The sequence below is a fragment of the Musca domestica genome, unplaced genomic scaffold (assembly GCF_030504385.1).
Source record: "Musca domestica strain aabys unplaced genomic scaffold, Musca_domestica.polishedcontigs.V.1.1 9, whole genome shotgun sequence".
Lineage (NCBI taxonomy): Eukaryota > Metazoa > Arthropoda > Insecta > Diptera > Muscidae > Musca > Musca domestica.
The window spans coordinates 18,623,794-18,635,852 of record NW_026712435.1 but is presented as its reverse complement, the minus strand read 5'-3'; the positions used below and the strand labels follow the sequence as shown (position 1 = coordinate 18,635,852).

At 33.6% G+C, this 12,059-nt stretch overlaps 1 protein-coding gene across 1 annotated transcript in view; it reads left to right on the top strand.

Moving 5' to 3' along the window:
- The window catches only part of LOC101901599 (transmembrane channel-like protein), a 179,375-nt gene that overhangs the window by 91,555 nt on the left and 75,761 nt on the right, over positions 1–12,059 (top strand). Inside the window, exon 3 of the mRNA XM_059131641.1 lies at positions 8,890–9,128. Coding sequence (XP_058987624.1) covers positions 8,890–9,128 — 239 coding nt within the window. The remainder of the gene's footprint in view (positions 1–8,889; positions 9,129–12,059) is intronic.

Genomic DNA, 12,059 nt, shown 5'->3' with positions numbered 1-12,059 from the left:
TAATTCTAAAAATTGCTACAAACCCGGCCCACTTTAATATATCTAACAACATAGTTTCCTCAATATCGTCATGGGGGAATTCATTGATTTTCTTTTGTTGAGAGAATTGACATTTTTTAATCAAATCAAATCTTATAATGTCACATTAGCCAAAAGGCGAACAACATGTGTTACACAACAAAGAGGGTGCCTAAATAAGCAACAAGTAATCAGGGACTAGCCCCGTCTACAAGAGACTTCAGTTACACTGTGGACAATTTGACCGGTTGTGGAATAAGTTTTTATCCAGCTTCGACGACGGAAGGTAATAATATTGGACTGCGGTATATAAAATAATGGGTTTGAAAAGATTTGCCCAGTAACTTCATTCTCAGAAAGTAAAACAAAATTCTCTTTGTGTGAAAACTTTACTGGTGAAAATGCGATTAGTAAAATTTTGCACATTTGAGTTGCTGTTCTTTCGATCAGCTGTCTTGGGGTTAGCAGCTTACTCTTACTCAGAGCTTGTTATCGTATGAAGGAGAAAAATCTTTCTGAATGTCTCAATCGAACTGATTAAATCCCACTAAAAAAGTAAAAAAAAAAACAAGTAAAACAGCTGTAAGTTCGGCCGGGCCGAACTTTGAATACCCTCCACCATTTGAAACGAATTTGGCAATTCTCAAAAACAATAAAATCCTTTAAAAATTCTGTTAAAATCTTAAAAATGCCGAATATAGCTGTTATATTAGGGTCTACACGATGAAATGGACCTGCATAGGTAACATTTGTCATAAGTCATTGCAATATTCAAATGCGAAACTTAAAAAAAAAATCGGTAATAATGTAGCTAAAATCATCAAAATATCGAATATCGGGAGGTACTGTTATATGGGGGCTATACGAAGACATGGACCTGCACAGACAATTTTCTGTCTTAGGCTGTAGTATCCATTATGAACATAAAATACCAAATTTGAAAGAATTCAGGTGAATAATGTCGCTAAAATCATCAAAATAATGAATATCGGGAGGTACCGTTATATAGGGGCTATAACAAAATCTATACCTACATGACCCATTTTCAATACCAAAAGTCCTGCAGATATAACACAGTAAAATTTTATCAATCTACTTCAATCCGTTCGGAAGAAGTGATTTCCACAGGCGGACAGACGGACGGACATTGATAAATCGACATAGAATTTTATGCTGATCAAGAATATATATACTTTGTGGTGTGTGAAATGTATATTTCGACTTGTTACAAACGGAATGACAAACTTAATATACCCTCCATATTATGGTAGAGGGTATAAAAAACAGCACTGCTCAAGAACAAGAGCCCGTTCTCCAGTTAATTTCTCTTTGCTTTTAGGAATCATCAACAACTCATTGTTTAAACATTATTTCATTATTGTTAATTATTAGCTTCATTTATACTTTTGGAACAACTTCATATTCAACCAGTTAAAATGTATCATTCAGCTTTGCCGACAGTTGTATACCGTCAGCCATTTTTCGATTATTTAAATATATTTTAAATTCTGTTATGATTTTTAAAATTGTTGACCCTCTATGAAGTAGGTTCCGAGGAATGGGCCATCATTGTTAATTTTGTATAAAATGTTAAAATGTGGTACCAGATATAGTTGACCCAAGCATTTCATTTTCATTCTTCATCTAATAGAGATAAAAATATTGAAATGGGCAAAATTACAAGTAAATCGAACATTTATATCCAATTTTATGCGAAATCATAATTTCCATACTCATCTCAGGTTTCTCATTAAAAGAAATATTTAGATAGAGCAAGTTGTAAGGAATCGCTGAATTGTTTCTCAAGTTTGGGCAGAAAAAAAGTATTGAAAATTGTGACCGTTTGTGGGTTTGCAGAAATATGTCATCTTCACAACACATCTTGCGTTAGCTTGCTTGTTTGTGTGAAATTTGAATAGAGTTGGATGCTTATTCCGCGTTTTATGAGCGTTTTGTTTTTCAAAGCCCTTTGTGGTGGAGTTACCCGAAAGGGTTCGCCAATATATCCCATTTTCACAGCAGATCGTGTGTTAGTAAAAATTAAGACATGTGCGAAATTTGAAAAGAATCGGATATTAATTTCGGATTTTATGATTGTTTTGGTTATTTAAAAAATTTACCCTTTGTGGAGAGATACCACAAGAATTGGTCCGATATAACAGATCTTGTGTTGATAAAAATATTGAGATTTGCCAAGTCTGAACGGAATCAGATGTTAATCTCGCGCTTTAGGACCTTCATGGATTTTTAAAATTTGGGGGAGGTACCGAATGCTTTGCGGGGGAGGTAACACAAGGAATTATCCGATATCTACCATCTGTATAACAGTTTTTGTTTTGGTAAACATATTGAGATGTGCCAAGTCTGAATGGAATTGGATTTTAATTTCGCGTCTTATGAGCTTAATAGATATTCAAAATCTTGTTGGGTGGTACAAGATGGAGTGGGCAGATATATTTCATCTTAACACCAGACCTTGGGTGAATAAAAATATTGGGATGTGCGAAATCCCACTTTTACATCAATCTTTACAAGCGTTTTTTTTTTTTTTTTTTTGGAAATTTCGACCTTTTTGTGAGGGAGGTACCAGAAGGAGTAGATCGATATTGCCCATCTCCAAACTCGATGTCTGTCTGGCTGGTGCGCACGATAACTCTCGAAGGGACTATCCGATTTGGTCCAAATTTGGTACATCGTAATATTTTTGTTAAACTTAGATCAAGTTCGGAAATGGGCAACATCGGCCCACTCCTTCTGGTACCTACCCCACAAATGGCCGAAATTTTCGAAATAAAAAAAAGATATATATATATATATATATATATATATATATATATATATATATATATATATATATATATATATATATATATATATATATATATATATATATATATATATATATATATATATATATATATATATATATATATATATATAGATATATCAATTGTTGTTTGTTGGTAACAGAATCAGTTGGAAACGGCTCGACCGATTTGCATAATTTTTTGTACAAACGTTCGTCATACCCCGAGTTAGGTTTTTAAAAAAAAAAAATATTGACCACGCCTCCTTTTACTCCCACTATTACGATTTGTCTAAAACCTTTAAATTTGCCAAAATAGTGAAGATATCAGTTTGAGAATTATTACACGAGATGCTGTTGGCTTTCTTTCCAACCCTAAGTACTTATTTAGGGGCTGAGGAACGCGCCTACTTTTAAATCTATCTGTCTATATGTAAAAGAAAGTTGTGTTAGTTACTACTCTTATAACATAAAGACCGCCGGTCTGATTTTACAATTTAGACAAATTCGGAATCCAAAAAATCGCATAAAAATGTGAAATTTGAACATTTTCATTTTGACTGTTAAAATGTACAATAGTAATGTTTTATATTGCATATTTTTTCCATTTTGACTTACTATTTTCGAATGTACATTTGTAGTGTTTTTTTTTTTTTTTTTTTTTTTGAATTCTGATATGATGTGTAGGTTTTTGTTTTGGGTAGTATAAAGCCACAACGGATGAAACTGTTATTTATAGATTTTATGTATTTATTCGTAATACCCAATAAATATATAAAATCTATAAATAACAATTTTATCCGTTGTCGCTTTATATGAAAACTCTAAAATCGGGGAAAATCAACAATTTTTCAATGGAATCGAATTTCAAAATAATAGTACATTCTACCGACAAACTTCGAAAGGACCATTAAAAATTTGCCGCCAAAAATCAGCGAACCAGTTGAAGACTCTTTTTCTTTTTTCTATATTGAAGTGTACATTTTCTTATTGGTTTGAATTCTGAATGAATAATATTAAAAATGAAATGAGGGCGCAATACCATGTTAAATGCTTTCTACTCCAGGACCTACATCGTGCTTCAGCTGGAAGATGCAAACACATTTAAATAAAACAAAAATGACCAAAAAAGCGTTATGACATCTTTGTTTCTAAGGGGGAAGAAAACCTCTTCTTATAAATTTTTATTTTTCGGAAAAGTGCGCATCTTATTCTTGAGGCTACCTGGGGTAAAAAACCCTGGGGTAGAAAATCATCTTACAGATAATTATCCTCATAGGAATTTATTTAAGTATAGTCCCCACATTAGTATACCCCCAAGTCCACTTTCCCAACCAATGTGTGGCCAGAAAAGAAAATTTGGTATTCTATTGAATTTGTAACCACCAAGAGAATATTGGTTGGGAACGTAGATTTGGGATGTACGTCTATATGAAATAAACTCCAAAATGTCAGTCTGGGACTTATTCAGTCGGAAATTGTGGCAGAAACATGAAAAAAAATACGAAATTATAAAATAACTTTATTGGATCTCCACCGCATCATTAATGCCCATCTTACGGTAATCGGAGCAAAAGAGTAATTTTTTTTTGGCTATTCTGACAACATTCTGCCTTCAAGTATGAGGTGGACAAAACTGAATACCACGCAGTACGGGATTTTAAACGTTGGAAATACAAAATTCAAATTATAGCTCATTTGAATGCTTTTTACAATATCAAAAATTGAGCTGAATTTTCACATGGGGCTATTATAGATGTTCTTTATCATATAGGTATTTAACACTCAAATTAAAGCCTTTAGCTGAAAAATAAGATCAGGCTATTCAAAATATCTAAAACCGACAGTAATTATAATTTTTGCCATGAATATTAATTTATGTTTAGTCATTGAGTCATTACTCATAATCAAGTCATTACTTGTAATCAAAATTGCAGTAATTATAATGGCGTCATTACTTATAACCAAAATTGTGCCGCCTACATAAGTCAGATCTGTGATTTATTATGCTTTAAACCACTCAACTTCAAAAGATTGCAGTTTACTGCACGCTTGGTATGTGCTATGAAATAAATAAATCCGAAGGACAAACCCTTCGTGTATGTATGTCATGTTACTGCTTTTCTAATGGTTTTGGTTATTTACGCATTAGAGTAGTGCAATATTTTTTTTTTAATTTTTAATTTTTTTTTTTTTTAATCGTGCAGTAAACTGCAATCTTTTGAAGTTGAGTGGCATTTCTATTGCAATTAGTGAATTCGAGATAGCAACATACTTCGCCGTAATAAGCGTATTTCAAATCAATTGTTGTGTTGTTTTTTAGTATTAGCCTAAGGCGTTGTGGGTCAATGGTTCTTATTAAAATCATATCCGAATCTGATCCGATTTAAATATAATTTTAAAAAAATTACTTTTACACCAAACCACATCTTTCAAATTTCATTGAAATTGGTGCGTCAAATATGTGAAATCGGCCGAGAATATATATATATATGGGAGCTAAATCTTAACTAACGCATTTATTATTGTAACCAAATTCCGCCACACATTCTGAATTTCATTGGCATCGGTCATATATATCATGTTTGGTACATAACATGTATGAAATCGGCCGAAATATATATGTTAGCTATATCCAAACGTCAACTGATTTCAATATAATTTGGCAATTTTTTCTGGTGCCAGATTTTGTCTCTCTCGCTTTGGGTGCATCAAACATGTGAAATCGGCTGAGTATATATTTGGGAGCTATAATCACATCTGAGCGTATTTGAATATAATTTGTCTAATTTTTTTTTTGTACCAAATTCAGCCACTCATGCCGAATTTCAATGGAATCGGAAATACGTATCGTGTTTTGTGCATCAAATATGTGAAATCGACGGAAAATATATATGTGAACTATATCCAAATCTGAATCGATTTCAATATAATTTGACTAATTTATTTTCTAATCAAAATCCCGTTACATATTCCAAATTTCTTTGGAATCGAACACACATATCGTGTATGGTGCATAAAATACACGAAATCGGCCGAAAATATATATGGGAGCTATATCCAAATCTGATCCGATTTCAATATAATTTGACAAATGTATATTTGTTTTAATTTCCGCTTTACATTCCAAGTTTCATTGAAATTAGAGATACATAGCGTGTTTGGTGCATCAAATACATGAAATCGGTCGAAAATATATATGGGAGCTATATCCAAATCTGAACCGATTTCAATTTAATTTGACAAATTAATTTTGGCTCCCAATTCCGTTACTTACTTTAAATTTCATTACAATTGGAAATACGTATCGTGTTTGGTCCACCAAATACATGAAATCGGCCGAAAATGTATATGGGAGCTATATCCAAATCTGAAACGATTTCAATATAATTTGACAAATTTATTTTCGGATTAAATCCCGTCACATATTCCAAATTTTATTAGAATCGAACATTCATATTGTGTTTGAGGCATCAAATGAACGAAATCGGTCGAAAATATATATGGGAGCTATATCCAAATCTGAACCGATTACAATATAATTTGGCAAACTTATTTTTGTTCCAAATTCCGTTACGCATTCCAAATTTGGAGACTGTATCTTCAACCAATCAATAGATATGTGCATATAAAATTAAAATTTTTGGGAGGTACCTCCGATTCTGATGCTATATCTCCAGTTCCAAGTGGAAATTCAAAAATGTATATAGCCTATGTTACTTTCAGGCGATGTTGCAGTATATATGAAAATTTTCAGGAAAATCTATTCAGCGGTTTTCGAATCCTTAAATTACAAACATACAAACATGTTCCTCTTTTATAGATATAGAAGAAGATATATTGCGCAGAAAGAGAAAGGATAATTCGATATTTCTCCAACTTTGCAAAGCTTAATATTTGCGTCAGAGCTAAATCAGGTGCGAAAATGGACAACATCGGTCCACTCCATCAAGTATCTCCCCCACAAGTGGTAAAAATTTTCAATAATTATAAGTCTTATAAAATGTTATATAATATTCCGACTGTCTTAAATTTTCACAACATCCCAATATTTTTATAAGCCCAAGATCTGCTGTTAAGATGGGATACATAGGTCTACTCCTTCTGGTACCTCCCCCACAAAAGGTCGAAATTTTGAAGATCCATTAAGCTCATAAAACGCGAAATTAACATCGGTTACCATTTAGAATTGTCACATCTAAATATTTCTATCAACACAGGATCTGTTAAAAAAAAACGGTAGAGATCGGACCATTACTTCTGGTACCTCCACAACAAAGGGTCGAAGTTTTGAACAAACAAAAAGTTTATAAAATCCGAAATAAGCATCAGGTTCTCTTTATATTTCTCACATCTCATTATTTCCGCTAATAAAATATCCGTTGTGAAGATGGAATATATCGGTCCTCTCCTTCTGGTACCTCCCCCACAAAGGCTCAAAGTTTTGAATATCGAAGCGCATGAGACCCGAAATTGACCGATTTCATTCAAGACGTGTTACATCCCAATATTTCCATCAACACAACACAGCCCAAACCTAGCACGTCGCAATATTTATATCATATTTATTTAGATCCGATACGAAATGGCCAATATTGACCCATACTTTCGGAGCCTACTGCATAAGGTGTTAAACATTTAAATAATCATAAGAGAAGTCAAAATATTTTTTAAATAATCGGTTTTGTCGACAGATGTATACCTTCAGCCAATGAAGGTATACATCTGTAGGCAAAACCGACTAATACTTCTTTAATTGTTTTTTTTTTTTTTTTTTAATTTTATAGAATGAAAGCAAGAAAGATCCGAAATAGCATCGAATTTTAGAATAGGTTTAAATTTTTTCCAATTGGTGACCTTTGGCAAGAATTATGGCCTTCCAATACCACATCCTATTTCTCAAATTTTACTCTTGTACCAAATGTCATGATTTTAGTCCATTCGTTCTAGTTCATAAGCTTTTAAGTATAGTTCGAATTTTCTAAAAATCTTTGGTACATCTATTCTACAACCAATCAGCGACCCTCATCGCAAATTTCAAATTGAATAAATCCCGATTAAATAAATAAATCGTATTTTACATCTTAGAATTAGCTGCGGTAATCAGGTTTAATTCTGTGGATATGTTAACATATGGAGAGAAACCTTTTTATATCCGTAGAAGACTTGTTGATCCTTTTGTAGAGATTTTTTTTGGTCTTCTCATATAAGCTAGGCAAAAAGTATGTGGGGCTTCACTGGGTCATGAACGGTAGAGCGCTAATTGAATTCCGGTTGGATTTAAATGGGACGAAAACCTCCCTTAAGAAAAAGTCTTTATAAAGACACCACTGAACGCGCGGGGTTCGGAATAAAATTAAAAACTTTAAATTCCCCTCCTCCTCGCCAAAGGTCTTCAAGATTTCTAATGTAGGCCTGATGTCGTAATTTCCCAAAGAGGACAATTACTATTCGTTTTATATTAGCCAAATGTTGCCCTACTTGCGCACATATTTTGCAACAACAAAAAAATCTGTGGATTACAGAGACAAAACAAAATTTGATTAGCCATCAGAAGTAGCCTGGAAGGAAGGGAAACAGACAAAAGTTGTCATTTCCAAAAGTAACATAAAAATCCTATTTGCTTTTGACTAAAATGTCACGTATTTGCCAGACATTAAAATGTAACACATGAATGAAACATTTGGAGTCTGCTTTTCCAACTGAAGGCAGAAGAATTCTCCACAAAAAAGCGAATACATGATAAAGGGGATGGAGGAATAGCTGACTGTCAAACCAAGAAAACCAAATCCATTGCTATTCATAGCTATATTCGCATTGAATAAAGGAAAAACGGAAAATCAAAATGATTTGCATGTTTTAATGGCAGTAGACCCAAACTCAAAATGGTACATTTTCGACGGATGCAAAAATTAAATAAAACCTGAACCATAAACGGAATTATAGTAATTTCCGTTTTTTGTGTTGTTATTTTTGGTGCGTGTAACTATTGCCCCTCTCCGTCGCTTTGTTATTGTGCACTCACTTTGTTATTGTTGTTTCTTTATAGATTTTCCCTTACACAGTCCTGGCTTTAGTATTCACGCTGCTAATGCGGATAATAACGATGAAGACAATGACGAAGATATTGACGATGAAGAGGACTATTCTGTGTCCGTATCAGCAATAATGCAGAGACGTGCCAGTGTACGTGGATATCGCAGAAAAAGCAGCAGTCGCAACTCACGTAGAGCTTCCAGTCCAATGGATCACGTTTTGGATAATGCTGAGCGTAGACGCTCCAGCGTCTATACAACAAGTTCTGGTATGTTGAAAAAAAAAAACTAAAAGACTTACCAAAAAAAGGTTGAAAAAAAAACGAAGCAATAAAATCCAAAAGAAAACATGCAAAAGAATAAAATGTAACAAACAGAACTATTTTGTATTAAAGTGGCTATAAAATCTGACCATCTATGTTATGAGGTAACAAAATGCACAAAAGAATTTAAATGTACACAAAGGCATTTTTATATTACGACAAGTTAAGGTTTAATAGTTTCACATTGTAGTTGTGATGATTGATTTGAAAGCACTAACAAGTTAAACTTTGACATTGAACTGGGGTAATATTTCAAATTCATACAAAGCTGTTTGAAAACGTAATTCATGGTAAATTATTCTGGTAACATTGCGAAATCAAAATGCTCATTCACTTTGAATACCCTCCAGAATTTGGAACGAATTTGGAAATTTTCAAAAAATAAAATCCTCTAAACATTCTGTTAAAATCTTAAAAATACCGAATATAGCCGTTATATTGGGGTCTATACGACGTGGACCTACATAGGCATTGGTGTAAGCCATTACCATATTCAAATTCGAAACTTGAAATAAACGGTGAATATTGCAGCTAAAATCATCAAAATATCGTATATATGGGGCCTATACGAAGACCTGGAAATGCATAGACAATTTTCTGTCACAGGCTGTAGTAACATTACGAACTTCAAATACGACATCTCAAACAATTTCTGTGAGTATTGTACCTAAAATCGTCAAAATATAGAATATAGGGAGGTACTGATATATGGGGCCTATGCGAAGACCTGGACATGCACAGATAATTTTCTGTCACAGGCTGTAGTATCCATTACGAACTTCAAATGCCAAATTTACAACAATTCCGATGAATAATGTCGCTAAAATCATCAAAATACCGAATATTGGGAGGTACCTTTATATGGAGGCTATACGAAGACGTGGACCTGCATAGACAATTTTCTGCCATAGGCTGTAGTATTCATTACGAACTTCAAATACCAAATTTGCTAATCGCAAAAACATCATCCCGAATATCGGGAGGTACCATTATATGGGGGCTATATGAACACGTGGACCTACATGACCCATTCACGAACTTAACCTGCCTACTGGCAAAATAAACATGTGTGAAAATCTAGCCTTCTATCTCAATTCGTTCGAAAGATAGCGTGATTACAACAGACAGACGGACAGCCAGACAGACAAACAGACGGACATCGCTAGATCGTCTTTGAATTTTACGCTGATCCAGAATTTTTATACTTTGTAGGGTCTTTTATGAATATTTCGAGGAGTTACAAACGTATATAGTATAGGGGAGTGTATAAAAACAATTAGAAAACAAGTTAAAAAGTATCATATCGACTGATGTATACCCTCAGCCGGGCCGAACTTTTAATATCCTCCACTATTGGATTAAGAACAAATTTTTGTATAAAAGTATCTGAATTCCCTTTAACTAAAAATACCAGTAAGATGTTAAATATTTCAAAAAAAACATAAAGTGGGTTAGGCCTTTATATTAAACCAAAACAGGATCCTCTATAGAACATTTTATACGTCATGGATTGTCATCTACCAACTCTTCTAAAACAATTTGTGGGTAAATGTGACTAGGATTATCGAAATACAGAATATCGGTGGGTATCGTTATATGTGCACTATAGGAAAACGTGAACCTAAATATTCAATGTCCTGCCACTGGAGCTAGAACCCATTATGACCTACAAATACCAATTTCTAGACAAATCCGTAAAAAAATGTTGCAAAAATTATCAAAATACTGAATATCGGGAGGTACTGTTATATGGGGGCTATACAAAAACGTGGATCTATACCTAGAATGTTTCGCCACCGAAGTTAGAACACATTATAATCTACAAATACCAATTATTAGACAAATCCGTGGAAAAATGTGGCAAAAATCATCAAAACTCTGAATATCGGGAGGTACTGTTATATGGAGGCTACACAAAAACGTGGAGCTATACATAGAATATTTCGTCACCGGAGCTAAACCTATTATGACCTACAAATACCAATTTTTGCGCAAATCCGTGAAAAATGTGGAAAATATATCAAAATACCGAATATAAGGAGGTACTAGAAATCATTATGACCTACAAATACAAATTTTAGACAAAACCGTGGAAAAATGTGGAAAAAAATCATCAAAATACCGAATTAGAAACCATTACGAACTACAAACACCAATTTTTAGATAAATCCGAGAAAAAAACGAAATATCCGGAGGTATCGATATATGGGGACTTACGCAACCACCGATAATCTCATTTTCAATACCAACAATCCCAGATACAATACAAATTGTTCTGCCAAATTTTGAAGCGCTACGTCAAATAATATATAGTGATTTCAACAGACAAACGGAAGGACAGACACATAGACGGACATCATTAAATCGACTTAGAATTTTATGCTGATTATGAATATATACAGGCTCAGATGAAAAAACTGCAACCAACTTCAGACTGCTGTCATTTCTAAGCCACTCGTCCGACAGCTGTTAAAATTATTCCAGTGACAGCTCATTATATTGTTTACAAGCGTACAAGAGCATTTTGGTGAGAATTTTCCAGAAAAAAGTTATTCGTGCTGGAATTTAAGCGTGATAGTGTGATTTCTTTATATTTGGCTGGAAAACCACAACTGGCTATCGTTAAAGCACTCCAGCATTTAAATGTGAATAAATCTTTTATGTCTTATACCATCGGTCGTTACCGTGATACTGGTAGCATAGCCCGACGTCAAGGAAGTGAAAGAAAACAGCAACATCAGCAGAAATGGTTCGACTTGATCGAAACGCGTGTCGCAGTGTACGAAAAATGACTCATGAGCTGAACATATCGCAATATTCCATTCGGCAAATATTAAAAAATGAGCTCGGAGTGAAGCCATTGAAATTCAAAAAAGT